The 16,639-nt window shown below is 41.8% G+C and overlaps 1 protein-coding gene across 3 annotated transcripts in view; it reads right to left on the bottom strand.

The window, feature by feature from the left end:
- Window positions 1–16,598, bottom strand: part of ELL2 (elongation factor for RNA polymerase II 2) — a 52,695-nt gene extending 36,097 nt beyond the window's left edge. The window contains exons 1-2 of one of the 3 annotated variants that reach the window (XR_003256301.1): window positions 16,430–16,598; window positions 1,693–1,740 (exon numbers count right to left, since the gene is read on the bottom strand). Coding sequence is in view for 2 of the 3 variants with exons in the window: in XM_026083478.1 (XP_025939263.1) it covers window positions 1,693–1,740; window positions 16,430–16,561 (180 nt within the window). In the remaining variant the exon portion in view is untranslated. The remainder of the gene's footprint in view (window positions 1–1,692; window positions 1,741–16,429) is intronic. The other 2 variants (XM_026083478.1, XM_026083477.1) reach the window with 2 other exon arrangements.
- Between the last annotated feature and the right edge of the window lie 41 nt (window positions 16,599–16,639).

Raw genomic sequence — 16,639 nt, 5'->3', positions numbered from 1 at the left:
GGGAAGGAAAACAAGGAGCACTGTCCGCTGTAGCCATCGTCTTTCCCATGGAGAAGCGAAGCTGGATCAGGTAAAGCAGGTCACCCCCACATCATCCCACCCAGAACCCATCAACTCAAACTTCTTCCCAATTCAGATCCTCAGAATTACTTAGGCAACTGTGCCGACATCGAGTATATAAGCTCAGCATTTCCCTCCCATGTACAGTAATGGTTTGAGGCTCCAGAATGCTCTGATATACTGATCTAGCAATCCTAACTGCTCCGATTAGAGTATTCTTAGGGACACACACATATTTTACATGCGGTGAACTCGAAAGCTCCAATAACTATTGGACTATAACAAGACCCTCAGATTTTTACAGTTTAGGAATAAAGTCACCTCCAGACTACCAATGCCTCAGAACTCTTATGCTACTCCTTTGAAGTAGTTACTTGAGAAAAATATAAGAAAAGCACATGAGCTTTTGCAGAGAAAGAGAGCGTGCAGGGTAGATAAGAGTGCTGATAGTTTTTCTTTTACAATGCAATACTTGCAGGACTTCATGCCAATAGACAGGTTAATTATTTATAAGATGAGGACTTACTTTGAACAAATGAAATAAAACCATAACATGTTTTAGGTTTTGGAAACAAGAAAAAAAAATAAAACAAAACACACTTCAGAATGGTTACATGGCCATAGAAATACAGGAAAAATCCACACTAGTGCCTAAAGGGATGCTGCTGCATTTCTCCTTGCTGCCTCCCCCTTTGTAAGCACTGGTATTTGGGTAGACAGAGCAACCCAGGTGAGGGAAAGGTGTTTTTTTCAGCAGGATCACTTCCCTGATGCAGCTCACTACAGAGCTGCATAACCATTAGCACTGGTCCAAGACAGAGCATAAGGGCAGGACTTTCCCCTCACCAGCAGCCCAGCCCTGAACTACAGAAATTTTGTAACTGTGGCCTAAGGTTACTTACCTAAACTAAAGCACAATTTCATGAGAAGCTTGAGCCAGTTTTAGGTCCACATTCCCACTCCTCCCCTTGCAGCATTAGCACCCCTGCTGCCACAGTGAGCAGACCAGGAAGCTGATCAGCTGGGCGGGTTGGTTTGTTCTACTGGATTGTTTTTCAGCCAAACTAGCAAGCATGACTTCCCCTTTTGATGGCAGCATGGATTCAAACTGAACTGTACTCCCAGTCACTCTATCCTCGAGCAGTTTCTGGTACAGCTATTTTGGCTAACCATCTTAGCCAAGATGGTTATTTATTCTGGCAAGGAAATTCTTTTGCCAGTATAGTTTGTATTGAGAATAAGCTATACCAAGAAAGGATTTTCTTAGAAGTACTCCTGAGTTAACAGGATTTTGCCCATATAAATAGCTTTGTTACAGATATGCTTCTCCCAGAAACCTGATTACTATTCAGACTTATGCTGGAACAGGACCACAGATTCAGGTATTTCTGGCAGAAGTACTGTCTTACAATTTATTTCTTTTCCTGTCAAATTTAGGCTAAAAGGTGATACAAACAAGAAAAAAAAGTGTATTTCAAGCATGATTCTTTTCCATGTTGAGCTACAACTCTCAGCTAAATATACAATGAAACACATCTGGACCRAAACACATGAAAAAAGTTCACAGGATTTTTAAAAATTTAATCTATGCTGCATTTATTTGCCAACATAACAAGAGCAGAAAGTACTCACCCCTTGGAGTCCTTGAAACTGAATTGAAGGTCGAGATGAAATAAGATCCTATGGGAAGGAAAAAAAATGTAAGCAGTGGAATTTAAGTAGCTTCATTCCCACCCAAACTTGTCATTATAAAATACAGTGATCATGTGTTTCTGTACTAAAGATGTTAGAAATTATGCCAAAAATTCTCAAACTCTTGCATATACTGATATTGAACTTCATCCCCAAAGTATATATACATATAAAGAAAACAGAGTTTGAAATAAGTATTGGTAATTTACAGATTCTCTGCATCTTCTATTGCACTTCTATTATTTTTTGCTAAGGACACACAAAAGTGTGGGGGCAGGGTGTTTTATTAGACTAACTAGTACAGGAAAAAAGAAGCAGAAAAGCTTTTGGATTTAACAAGCCTTCTTAAGATTTACATAATAAATGTAAAAAGATTAAACCTCTCTCTAACATTCTATACATTAAAATTTAAATAAAAACTCAAATGGGAAATAAATATGGGAACTGAATGGGAATGGGAATTCCCCTTGAATGGGAAACTGAAAATACAATTAAGTTTCACTAAAAGACCACCAAATATAACTTTGCCTAATAGTACCACGACCACCGAACAACTAAAAATAGAAAATGGGTTCGTGTTGCAGTGTTAATGATTTTGAGCAGTACTAATCAAAAAAATAAATATTCAAAAACTAGCTACTCATTTAACCACCTAAAAGTTTTTAGAAAGCTAACAGCAAAATTACAAACTTCCATGCTTTAGTAAAAATTTTGCCGCATGCATAGAACACATGATGGATCCGATTGCAACTAGACTACTTTTCAAATGCCCTCCTATGCTGCAGACCCTCCACATGAGCAAACACCCAAGCTGCTGTCAGTCGCTCCCCAGCAGCAAAACCAAGCTCCCGGCAGCTCTGGCCAGTTCCACTCAGCGCCCAGAAGTTTGAGATCTGATGTTTTGCCATTCTCAGCTAGGACACTTAGGCACTGTGTAGAGTCCAAAAAAACGATGCCCAAAGTTGTACTTGGGCATACTTGGTACGGCTATCACTGAAAGAAAAAACTCCCTCTCTCCTCTAAATATTACTTAAACATGAGAGTTCAAAAAAAAAAAAGTGATTTTTTTTTCCCTTCACAAACTCTGTCCTTAAGTCCTGGTCACTTACAGTTTGGTATTTGTTTAGTTTTTAAAGAGACTATTCATTAACTACATTTTTAAGCGTACCTGAGTTTTGGGTATCAGCTTGAATGGTAAAATTATACAATGTAGCCTACTTGAAAGATATGAAAAAACATGGCCTTAATCACTAGGATAGCATTAATGCCTCTATTACTTTCCAGCTTTGACAAACTACCAACTTTGTCCAGACCCCTCCATATATACAAAGATCATGGTTTTGACAGAACAGAGAGTTCTGTATCATGCAGAGCAAGATTTTGAAGCAGGGGTTTTAACTTACATTCTGTGCACCAATACTGTGAAGAATATTTGAAGTGTTGCAAACAAAACTTCCCATCAATGGAACTTTCATGCTGCTCTCAGTAGTACAGGGCTCCCCGCTTTCCCCAGAAATGGGAGGATTACCACCCTTTTGAACTTAACCACTCTTAAGCTAAGCTAACCATCTCAGCTTGCATACATTTTAAAGATGAAAAAAGATTCAACATCATCAAGCAGGCTCCAATAAACTCTGAGCTCCCCCAAACAACCCTGTCTTCTTCAGCTACATATCTGCCAAAAGAAATATGAAATGCAGCCAAAAAGCATAAGAGCTGCCTGTGCCTTGTCTCTATAATTTCACAATAGTGAGTGCAGCCTATTCCTGAATACTGAGGATGGACATGTCCTGCACTTCTCCTGTGCTGACATTACAGTCCATGAAGACTTATAAGTGTTGAGTAAAATCAGGAAGCTTGTCTGGTTGAAAACTACTTTTCTTTGTCATAAGCTGGCTTGTTGTCAGATCAACTCCTTGATGCATCTCACCATGTAACAGCAAAAACACCAATGCCAGCAGGAGCCCACTAACAAGAATATCCCCTTTGAGCAGAAATGCTGACTTTGTTCAGCTTTAATGACTTCTGAAATTACACTTCTGAAAAAAAAAAAAAAAAAACACCCTTGGCTAACTCAATTTACTAGGCTTTGTCAACTGGATTTTATAGTTAGCCTACTGTAAACATCTTCATAGTGAAAGAGTCACACTGAAGTATGAAATCCAAATTGATACACTTTTTACTCCTAAAAAATATAATAGCTCATCATCACTAAAATGGGAAGTTAGGTCCTACTTCTGTCCTTTCCTGCTTCCAGCCAGAAGTTCCTCCTTCTTTACTCACTGCTGCCTTATCCCTCTGCAATAAAAATTCAACTTGCTAACCCAACAGAAAACTATCCACTTCAGGCTTGCTAATGAACTGAACCTGTTCATGGAAGAGTCTGACAACTGTTAGAGCCAGCACAGGAAAAGTAGCAGGAGTATAAGATTAACAACTGAGTCCCACTCTGAGAGGCAACAAGCCATTACATCAGCTCAAGCTGTCTCAAAACTTCACCCTAAGCAATGCTGAGGTATCACCATCAGGGAGGTTTCTTGTGTTTGGGTACTGAGCACTACCTGGGCCCACAAGACACATATATGCAAGGAGAATTAACTCAAGTTCAGTAGAGCCTGAAAGCATGGAATATTATGCCAGTGTTCAATGTGTCACCTGTGAGCAGCATCTAGCATTAGAAAATCCAGAAGAGCTCAAGCAGAAATACCACCATCATACACATCAGGACAGAGAAAGGTGAAGTTCCCAGATGAAGAAGGGAGGTGGGGGGAGGGACGGGGGGGACAGTGTCATTAAAAGTGACCATGTTTACTTTTCATGGTAGGAGATTCACACAAAATCTCGTGTTATACAGTAACCAACAAAACATACAACCTTAAGCACAGCAGGGCCTGAAATGGCTTGCTACAGATTTATCTATTTCTGGTGAGGTTTCCCATTCACAAGCCTTCTGACTTAAAGCTGAAAATTTTTTAAAGTGAGCTGAGTTTCAAATTATTAATGCATCTGTTTATCCAGCAAGAAAAAAAATAACTCTTAAAAAAAATGTGATGGGTTACACATGCCTTACTTTTACATACTAACATACTCAGTTACAAATCCTAATATTCATCTGTAGCTTCAATTTTCCAAAGTAAAATTTAATGTTCTATACAAAAAGTTATGTATGAAAGTACTTCACAAAACACTGAGTCAGACATTGTAATGCAATGATTGTGTAGGCTAATGTGGTAGCCATCGTGCTTTTACAATAGCTCACAGAATTTAACATAAGCTCGTTTTTGATCCAGAGAAAGAATGGTGGCTGAACCAGCAACCTTTCCTACTTCAGTTAGAAGAAATGCCATAACAAGTCTAAATTTAGCAGGTTATGAAACAAAAAGGTTTCACCTGCTCACTAGCACATTATCAGTAGCACTGGACCTTATGGTGGGGAGAAGGGAAGAGGACTACCCATAACCAAACCTTCTACTAGTCTCTATTTCAAGTCCTGATGAGCCTACCACCTTGAACAAACATTTCTTTCAGAGACCCACATTAAGCTTTAACTTACGGCATGATCACTGGAGAAGAGCAAATGTCCTCCTGGGTCAGACCAATGGTCCACCCACGCAGTCAGATGGCTAATGCTGGGCAAGCTCATCATTCAGCTCACCAAAAGAAGGGATCTTGAACTTGGGTGGGAGAGACACATGGCAAAGGTGGAATCCCAGCAAACACAGGGCCTGTTTCCACTCTCCTGTCCTATCCTATCTCTTGACAAAGCACTACTGTGCAGAAGCCACTGGCCCTCTAGACACGTTAGATGAGTATCCTGTTTGGTGTTCCCTTCCAGTTCCCTGTTTTTTCCACTTTTCATCTCTTGCCCAAACACCCATTTCCTTTAGTTCATCTCTTGCCCCCTGAGGTCACTCAGTTTCCTCTGTATTTTCTTTTCTTACAGGGAGGAACGTGAAGTCTTGGAGAAACGAGGACATGGCATCACAAGAGGCTCTTTAGGGAGACAGTGCACAGGATGCCTCTTTCCTATGCCCATTCACCTCATACTTTCTGATGACCCACACTTTTATTAGCTGTAGTAGAGGGTATATTGTTGCATAGTCCTTTTTGGAATCCATTTATGTACTTGTTTTCTATGAAATGTGTCTAATCCTCATTTTAAATTTATCTACTAGTTTCACCAAGTGCCCTCTAGTTCCAACATTGCAAGATATGGTAAATATCAGCTCTACCTCCACATCATCTATCAATTCCACAATTTCTTAAGCTTTAATCATAGCTGTCCTATCCTCCTCTCCAAATTAAAGAGTCCAGCCTTTCTAGTGTCTCCTTGTAAGGCAGCTGCTCCACACCTTTGATCATTTTAGATAAGGTGCAGAGGAGGCAGCTCCCCTCCCCTATAGTCCTCTTCAGACGCACAAATCAGTTTCACTAAGGATTGGAGACCTGGATGCACCAGAGCTTTAAACAGCAGTGAAATTACACCTCTGAATCTTTCTTAATGCCCTTCCTGGCAATGCTTAGTTTTTTCTGTCTTTTCTGACTGCTGCTGCACATCAAGCTCATGATTTTAGAGGACCAAAAATCATGACTCTAAGATCTCTTTCTTCAGCCGCTACTGCCCCTGAGTCTAGTGTCATGTATAATTTAATTTTCCATAAATGTGTTACCTTATATCTATCTATGCTGGAAAGTCACCTGCCACCTTTTTCCACTCATTCAGGTTTGTGAGGTCTTTTTGGAGTTCCTCAACATCAGCCTCTGACCATCTGAAAAAACTTAGTATTATCTGCATGCTTGCACATTTCACTGGTCAATACCTTCTCCAGGTCACCACTGGACATGGGTGGGGGGGAACCCACAAACACACACACGCTCCAGGACTGATCCCTGGGAAACTAAAGCTGACTTGTTTCTATCCTGAAGAGTGACCACTAAGCCCTACCTATTTCTTCATATCATTCCTTTGATAGCAATTTAACACTAACTCTCACTTAACTTGCATCCAGTCGATCACTCCTCTGCCTCCTCCCTGTCCTCACCCCCTGAGAAAACCACATAGCTTCACCAGTTCAACCTAAGACTTGTGTAACAATGCAAACTTAAAACCCCTGTGATCCTACAGCCTGAGCACAAACTCTAGAATCCTGCCCAGCAATCAAAGGAAGCGATCCTGCAAGAACTGCTAATAGCCTAAACAAATAGCTGAAGTGTATCGCCTCACTGAAGCAAGAGTAGTAATAATCAGATGTCAACTCAGCCAAAAACCAAAGCTGCAAACAGCTCTACACATATTTTACTCAAGTAATTACTATTTGCATCTGAAGATAAAGACTTTCCTACACAGGACTGGTTTAAAAAATTACCAAGAGGAGGTACTATATTAAGATCTGCAATCTCTAATTTTGGAGAAAAAAATAAATTAAAAAAAAAAAGGGGGGGCTACCCAACTTGTTCTCTCCACATTCACTATGTTATTCAATAATCTTTGGGCAGGGACTATGTCTGCTTGCAAGACTCAAAATCGATGCACACATTTGGTTCTTCATAAATAACTCAGCTTTTATAAGCTACCATCCTTGTGTATAAGACTAATTATTTACTGTTTTTCAGACGACGTGACTCAGAGTGAATGGAAGATGACTTTATAATCAGCACATTAGAGATTCTGACATACAATAACAATTGTATATGTTTTGATAACTTTTAAAGAGCTGTCATGCAGAAGGAGGTTAAGACAAGATGCAGTTCCAGGATACAGGTGCTTCAGTAATGATGCCAACCTAAGGAGCGCCTCCCTTCCCTCCTCAACCTTTCAGCAGGTTCTCATTCCTGCCTCAGGGCTTACAACCACTCACTGGGCCTGTAAAAGGCTGCTTGTTCAATTCACAGCATGGCCTTACATCAGCACAACTTGTGCCGAGAAATTTACAGAGGCCTCACAAAAAAAAAAAAAAAAGCACAGCACCATCTGGAAAGAAAGACTATACATGCTGATTAAGTCTATTAAACTATTATAGAAACTGTATCACTACCACCTGGGATATTTCTTATGTACACATTCTAGCAATTAGTTCAGTCAGGTCACACTTGCAAATTACTGCAAGGGTTAAAACACCAAAATAGCCAGCTAGGCTTCCTTCTAATGAAGTTCAGATAGCTAACTTTAATCTCCAAATATTTAATATATAGAAATCACTATGCTGCGAGGTGACAAAGCCATTTTAATACATGGATATGGAGATACAACATTAAGTTAGGCTTCTTTGGTGTATGTATTCTGATTATTCTTGGAATTCCACAGGCGTTTTTCTCCATACACAATGTCTTCACACAATCCAGACAGTACTCAGTAAGCAGGAAAACCCAAAATACTGGGAAAACTTAACATATGCCTCCACAACTTGGTTCCGACACGCTATACAAACCCTAAAGACAAAGTGCTCAATTATATTGTGAGTACTTCACAAACATCAACGCATTTATCCTCGTATTTGCCATAAGGGTTATTATTACCATTTTACAGACAAAGAACTGGAGGACAAGAATATTATGAACAGTATTATCTGGTAGCTTTGAGTGTCAACTCTGAGAAACCCAGGTTCTAATTTTAACTGACACTCTTTGGCACTTGATGTTCTTACATACAGCTCCTGCTTACTTTCACTGCAACACAGACCAGCTTATGGTAAACCACAGTCCAAATGAAGACTGCTGCCAACACAGGCTCTCCCACTGCTCAGTGCTAAATCTGGACTGCCTGTACTGGTACCAGTACTGGGACAAGACAAGCAGAACAAGTGTGCAGCTGTAAGCAAGGGGATGGATCTTTCTGCAAGAGAGGGCACTGTATCAGCTCACTGCATCTCCTGGAACCACACCACTGGTTTTATACCTGTGGAGTGAGACAGAGGCAGCCTTGGTACAAGGAAAGTGGTAGAAGTACTGACTCAAAGTGGAACTGCCTTTTCTAGGGAATCTATCAGATCTACTTAGTTGTATTGTGAAAAAAATGTTGTATTAATGCTGCATGGCCATCAACTGCTAGTACCAACAGAAGGGTGCATGTGTGTGTTGGAGGGTATAGAAGACTACTACTTTTCACAGCGACACACAATTCAGCTTAACTGATGTATGAACAAGTCTCAAACTAAGGGTAGAGTCACATCAACTCAGGCATACAGCTTAATAGCTAGAACAGTAAGGTCTCACTCCTCTCTCCATGTATTCCTGGTAGCCCATCCCCTCTGGCATTTGTAGAACTCTTCCATAAACTTATTCAACTCACTGACCAGAAGAAAGCTTTCAAAAAAACAGTTTTCTGCAGTGGAAAGCCAGAATTAGGACTTCCCCCTTTCAGGGGCCATGAAAACTCAGATCTGTTCAAGCCACCTCACAATTTCACTCCTAATATTCAGCTCAGTTATGCCTTTAGTGAACACCTGTGCAGGGTGCAGGTAAAGGACTAGCATTAAAGTAACTCCATGGCAGGGACAGAAACAATCCAGTCAGTTAGGACATAGTCTAATTGTTCCAAGTTTTCCTGCAGTCCCATGTCTCATTAACTACAGTCTTCTGACATAACCACAGTAGGGTAGGTGATCTTAGTCACCTTCATACTAGATTCCTGTCCAGGGCACAGGCCATCTGGTACACCAAACAAGGTAAAGCTTCTGTGTGGAGAGGGAAGGGGGGAGGGAAATAATGCTATCAATAATACTGGGAGAAAAAAAAATCTGTTTTCTAGAGTTGTATCTCTCACAGTAGATTGGTTGGTTTGGCAGCAGCACTGCTCTAACTCAGCTATGCAGTCCCCCTTCCCCCCAATTCAGTTTCCTGCTGGTCAAATCTTTGCACAAAAAAAAGACTGCACTAGAAGGGCAAAAAAGTAAAGAAAGAGGATAGTAAATGGCAAGAAGGGCTTCTGGGCTTCTTTGTAGCAGAGCCAGCTTAAATGTGTATCAAAATACAGCATTATTTTTCATATAGACCAATTAGCCAGTACGGTGCCTGTGCAGCTGTGTAACACATCCATCAGCTCACAGAAGGGGGCAGAGACAAGAGCTCAGGGGTGGGCACAGATTAAACAGACTCGGTCATTTGAATTGTTTCTCTCCCATGTGGAGCCTGTTGTCTCTAATGAAGATGTGAGCTCATGCTGCAGCCTTTTTCTTAACTCACCTGTTAAATGGTGCCTCTCCTCCATTTAGTTTTATAGAAATTGCAGGAATTAAGATTTCTTCCACTAACAGTTTGTGAGGACACAAAAACATGCAGAGTAACATCACCCAGGCCTTGTTACCATAAGAAACCAGGCTAAAAATAGCTTGTGATCAGCCAATTAATGATGAAAATGCATTTATAATGAATACTTTTATTGCTTAAATCAGTAATCAACTTTGCAGCATCAACTGCATCATTTTAAGATACATGCGGTCTTGGACTTCAAGAAATCAAACAAAAATAAATTACACAACCCATCATCAACTCTTAATCAGTACATTAGACTGGCAACTTAGAAGCAAAATGCAGAGACATCACAAAGGCATCCCTTCTTTTGCATAGAAGTGAGTATTACTCCCCTGTAAGACTAGTTTACGTAGTGGTAGCAAATGTACTAGTGGTGGATTTTTACTTATTTGCTGACAGCAGAAGGGAGTGACTTGGGCATTCTTAGCTCTACTCTAGGCTCTGGAAACACAGGGTGGTTAAGGGACCCTTTTGCATACTCCCATTCCTAAATTATGTTTCTTTCCTTAACATAATTCCTGCCCTGCTTTTGTCCAGTGCTAGCTCATTTCACTACCAGTCTCTTCCCTTAGAAATCTGAGGAATGGGAACGAACTGACCTCAGCTCCCCACTCAGAGCTCCAAACAATTCTGGCTCCCAGCCTTCTCAGTCAGTCCCAGTTACCTAAGCCTGGTCTTCTAGGGCTTCTCTTCTCTTCAGAGGAGAGTCCCTCCTACCTCATTAACTCCCAAGCTGTTCATCTAGATGTAGCTCCTCCCCGTGGCAGGCTCTCAGGGTCCCCTGCACCTTTCCCAAGTCCCAGAGCCAGTCCTTATAACTCCATCTAAATGTCAGCATAGCTGTTAGCATATGCCAGCTGCAGCTTTAAAAAAAAAAAAAAACTAGCAATGCATCCACTTCTGAGCAGACTGATAGGCAAACAAGATGCAAAACCTAAGAAAATTCCCACATCTATGAACAGAAGCTCACCCCCATTCAAAGCAGAACATTGGCAGACTTTTCCAAAAGGCCAAACCTTTCAAACTAAGAAAAGTTTCTCAACCACCCACCCCAAGACCCAGCAGTTTACAGCAGATATTAGTCATGGAGAATTTCAACCCTGCTAAATGAAATATGGCAAAGTCCTATGACTATTTCAATTGCTTGGAACACAGTAACATCAGGCAACTTGAGCAAACACTGCACTTCATATACTTACTAACTCTAGAATCTCTACAGCTGGAACATCTGAATGATTACTTAAAGAATAAATACTCACCTAAACTCAAAGCAATTTGGAACTGAAGTACTCAAATACAAGGCACAAAGCCCCAAGAGTCACAATTATCCTCTGATCTGAAAAGTTCAGATTTTACAGGCCAAAAACATTTGCTTTAAACCCATGCAGATTAAGACTTACTATTCAAATTGTTTTTACATGGGAAATCAAAGCTGAAACTTCACTGGTGACAGATGTTCGTTTTGCAAAGAGCTGTAACAGTTGAAGACAGTACTGCCCCCATTACTCTGCAGACAAGGATCAATGCAGTATTCCCCGATCTACTTCAGAAGTAGTCAGGTTAGGTCAGCTCACCACCGGTGAGAACCTAGGCGCTCACTGTGCGCCACAGGAAGATGATTCTATTTCTCTTGAACCTGTTCTCATTATACTACTTCTGACGATCATAGAGTAGGCCATCTTTACAGCTAAGCCAGTAAAAAACAGTTTTGTAGCTTCTGCTGGACCAAGGGTAGAGTTGCATGCTATGACTTGAGCTAATCTAACAGTTAGCTGCCACTGAAAAAGGCAGGTTCTGCTCCCACCTCTTATCCTAGACACACACTCTCTACTCCCTTCCATTATGCCAGGTCTCATGCTTGTCAGTCCAGCACTAAACTCACAGAAAAATGAATCTGCAACTAAATAAAATAGTTCAAGCAAGTACCAGAGTAGTATGCAAGAGATTAGGTGGGGAGGGAAATGCATCATGGCTAGGAAAGTCTTTTTTGGCAACAGTGAGATGCCAAACCACCTAAGCCTTGCTGTGTGGCCTCACCTGCAGGCACACCTGAGCTAAGCCTCATGGCTGGGCCTGAAGCAGATGAGGGACTGTTCACACCATGTACTTTTTGGCCTGCCTACCCTAGCCTCAGCTGGCTCAGCCAGATCTAGAAAGCACCATCCTTACAATGTCATGTATATTTACTTCTGAGGAGCGTTGTACATGGTTTAGCACTACTTTTAGTTCAGATCTGCCAACTGAAGACCCCAGAATCTGCATCTAAATGGAGCTGACATTGTGCCTATATATCCTCAGACATGGGACAAATATACCATATTCCTGTAAGTCACCTTGTATTTCTCACTATTCTCTTGTTCTCCCAGGTAGCAGCTCCTACACACTGCTACAGTTCTACAGTTCTGATTTCTGATGGCAACATGCAGCACTTCAGTGATCTAGAGCCAAAGTATTTCTTCCTGCTAAAAAGAACTTCATTATAAAACAATTAGTCATGCTTTAAATTAATACTGTCACAGATAATGCTCAAGTATTTTTACTCATGCTACTCAATACTATCCAAGTGATTCTAAACAAGAATATTCTCTGTCATCCAAATTCAGTCTACCCTATGCCTTGAAAGCAGAGTGTATAAAGCTAGGTAGGGAATCAGGATTTGTCACTACCTATACTAAGCTGAACAGATCAGGCCTGCTGGAAATGTGATCTTTATCTATATTTCTCAAGTTGGAGGTGGAGGGGAAGGGGAACTTAGATTTTTCATAAAAGAATTCAAGAACCTGAGTTTTCTTTAATTTTCATACAAGCTAAACAGATCCTTAGCAAAGGTAACAATACAGAGCAAGCGCATCATTCTTTATGCAAACTATTTAAATTTCAATGTTCAGCAATTACAGAGCCTGATTACATGTTGCCTAGGTTCTACAAGTGATGGGATAAGTAGGTCATTTGAGGGTTATCCTGAATTCTCACCTCTACACTCTTTTTGAAATATTGCTTGCATTACGTAGATAAGGTCTTTCAACGCAGAGCAGGGGCAATGACAGAACTGTAGGTTGTTCTTTGCATTCACTTTATAGCGTTCTTCAGTTCTCTGCAATGCCTTTAAGCCTTCATTACACATTTTTTCAATTGCACAGTGAGAATTGAAATAGGTCAGCAATGTAGCTGAGCATTAAACTAAAAGAAAGGTACAACTACAGATCCACAAATTCTGTCCTCCTCAGGCACTGCAGAGATGTATAAACTAGTAGATTATAACTGGAGCTATTTAAAAGTTAAATGGATAGTGTTTCTTCTCAGCTCCCCATTTTCCTCCCAAAATGCAGATATCCTCAAATGCTAAAACCTTGCCACAACTGAAAGGTATCTCAAATGCAATAACTCTGAGGACCACTTCTTGAATAGTGTTGAAAAGTTTTTTTTTGTCAGTGCAAAAAATTAAGATCATTTGACTCAATTTATAAAATGACCATTTTTAAAAGCAAACATTTCAGTGGCTAAAACAAAGTTTAAAGTTTTACATGACAGATTTATTCTTTCACTTACCACTATGCAAATGGAACAATTTGCATTGTCCCTCACATTCTAGCTCCTGTAGTATCAGATTATGGTAAGTGGGTCTGCGGGAAAAGTTGGAGTCTCATTTACAGTTATGGAGATGAAGAAATAGTGAAATATGAAATATTATTTCAATATTTTCTTGATCATCATCACCATGAGTAATCCTTTATTCAGTTTATTATATGCTGAAGACTAGGCATACTCATTTTTACATAAAATGACATGAACTTGGAAATTGATCTTTGTTCAGAAAGAAGACAGGGAAATAGTTTACCAAAGTTGTTTCATAAATTACAAATAATTAAACCTTTCCCAAGAAGTATTTACCTGCAGTAAAGAAAACCGTGTTATTGCAGTCAGCACAATTTCCAAGCTGTCATATGTGCTAACATACAAAAGTGTCCAGTTTCAAACTACAACATTACAAATACCACTTTTATAGTGTGTGGAAAATCTTTCAGAAATCAACTCCAAATTACAACATTAACTTCTAATGTTGAATTATTTAGACTCCTTGATGCTTGGCTCCAATCACAAAGGAAATATCTCAGTCTGAAAAGTATGTTTCATGTGTATTATACTACCTGTAAGAAGGCAACCTTTTTCAAGACCATAGAACTTGTTCATCCTGAGTAATTACTTTAAATTAGCTTTATGCTTTAAGATCCTCACACCTTGAAACATGGCTGCGACTGCAAATATCAAATACCTTAGTCACTTTTAAACACTGTATACACATAAGTTCACTTTAAACTTTTTACAGCATTGATAGCGATAAAAATCACTTCCATAGCCATCTTACATGATTACTTAACCCACCATGACTTTCAGAGGACAGTGAAGAAATGCTTTCTAACTGTATAACTAATGAGACTAATCAATTCAGTCAGAAATCATATTGAAGAGCTGCTAAAAGTTTATGAATTAAGTGGCACAATATGGAGAATATGCAGCAATTTACAACTTTTACATGGCATTTAAGACCTGAAAGCCATCTTCTTTAAGCCTGTGGTTCACAAGAACAGCTGTGTCTTTAAAAGCCTACAAAGCATGAGTGACATCTAACTCTGCCCAGCCGGGGTTCTCTGGAGCTGGCTCTGGCATCTGAGCTCTCGCTACCGTGAATAATGCATAAGACCCAAAGGGACTGAAAGGGTGGGAGGGATGGCTAAGGCTTAGGGCTGCAGTAATCACGGCACTCCACCAGCACAACATCCACCCAGAGAAGGAGAAAGGAGGGGGGGGTGGGGGGAAGCAAATTCCCAAACTAACCATTTCTCAGAAATAGCTGCAAAACCCCACTCAGAAAAAGGGTAGTAACTGCAAATCAAAGTTTGATTCCCCTGGAGCTGGCAGCTTTACCACTGGTAAGAATCACAGATAGGCAAGAGAAAGAAGTCAAGCAGTGGTGTAATTATGCAGCAGGGAAACAGGGGCCAACTAGACACTGCTAAATCTAAGTGCAACATGGAAGTAAGCTGCCAAACATGTTAAAACAAACAGAGGATGCCAGCACACCGGACAGAGGAGACAGAGCAGCACACTTCAGTGCTCTATTTTAAAGTAACCCACTTATTATGGAGGAAGGAGAAGCAGTTATTAGTCATAGGGAAAGGAGCAATTTGGGGGTCAGTTCTGGGAAGCCCAAGTCTGAGTCAGTCCTTAGTGTGAAGTAGGATGTAAAGAGAAAAAAGAGCAACCGGGTTCGGAGAAAAGAATCTGGTGTCAGTCAACAGCTTAKTACTTGCAAACAAGTCACCATTGAGCTTTATGTCTCATTTTAACACAATGACTTTTAACTTTTCTCCTATCTTTAAGACGTGTTGCTAGAAGCTGATTCAACAAGCAAGGCCTTTTGGATAAAAGCCTGCTGGCACAGAAAGAAAAAAGAGAAAAGAAAAGAAAATAAATGCTACATCAGCACCTCTCTCTCCCCAGGTCCTGCACTGCACACTACCAAGAAAAACACACCACTCCCCAAAACCCCACTATTCAACACTATACAGAAAGTGCAGAGTATAAAGAAAAAAAAAGAAATAGGTATTTGAGAAGTAATAGAAAGATATAAGCTAATTAGAGCTTAATCTTTCACCTCCTCACAACACACAGCAGTACACAGCCACTTTTAACTCCACTAAATGCACTGAGGTCTCAAATTTCTATCGGAAAGCTACGTTAAAAAAATTTAAAAAAAAAAAGAGAGAGAGAAATTACAGAAGCTACCTCACCAGTGTACATCGCTTCTGAACAGCGAACAAGATTTAAAGTTAGTTTCGGCAAACGCTATCAGGAATTTCAAACCGCTCAATCATCTTTTTGAAAGAGGTGAGCACAGTCAGGTCACCCCCGACGGGGAAAAAAAAAAAAATCAAGTCAAAGAGCATAATATAAAAAAGTCGAATTCTCTCTCGCAGCGCATTCCTGGGAGCCTGCGATGCCCCCTCACGTCCCGGCGGGTGTCCCTCGCTAACACCGCGCCCCTGCGGGGAGGCGCCGAGCCCCGCAGCCGCCTCTGCGGGCGCCGCGCGAGCCCTGCCCGGTGACAGCCGCGAGGGCGGCCCGGCCCCCGGGGCCCAGGAGCGGGGGGGGGGGGGGTCCTGGCGGCCCCCCGGACGCGTAACAGCCCCGCCATGGAGGCCATTGTCCCGCGGCACCGCCGCGAGCCCCGGGGCCACGTCGGGGGGGGGGGATAGGGCAAGGTGCCGGGGGCCGCGGGGAGGGGAAGGGGAGAGAAGCCGCCGCCCGGGGCCAAACCGCGCCGCCCGCCCCCCGCGCCTGCCCGGCGCGACCGGTGCCTACGTGACGCGGGGGGCGGCCGCGAGGGGGCGGCGGGCACCGCGGGGGGGACGGGCCCCCGCCTCACCTTGCTGCCCTGGTACCTCTCCAGCGCCCGCACGGCGGTCTCGGTCAGCTTGACGTGCAGCACCGTGATGTTGTCCGCCGTGACTCTCCCGCAGGACACGCCGTACCTGCCCCCCTCCCGCAGCGCCGCCATCTTACGCTCCCCTCTTCCGCCGCCGCCGCCCCGCTGCTACTGCCGCCGCCGCCGCCGCCGCCACCGCCGGGGCCGTGC

The sequence above is a fragment of the Apteryx rowi genome, unplaced genomic scaffold (genome assembly GCF_003343035.1).
Source record: "Apteryx rowi isolate R43461 unplaced genomic scaffold, aptRow1 scaffold_603, whole genome shotgun sequence".
Classification (NCBI taxonomy): Eukaryota; Metazoa; Chordata; class Aves; order Apterygiformes; family Apterygidae; genus Apteryx; species Apteryx rowi.
This window is presented reverse-complemented; position numbering and strand designations above follow the sequence as displayed.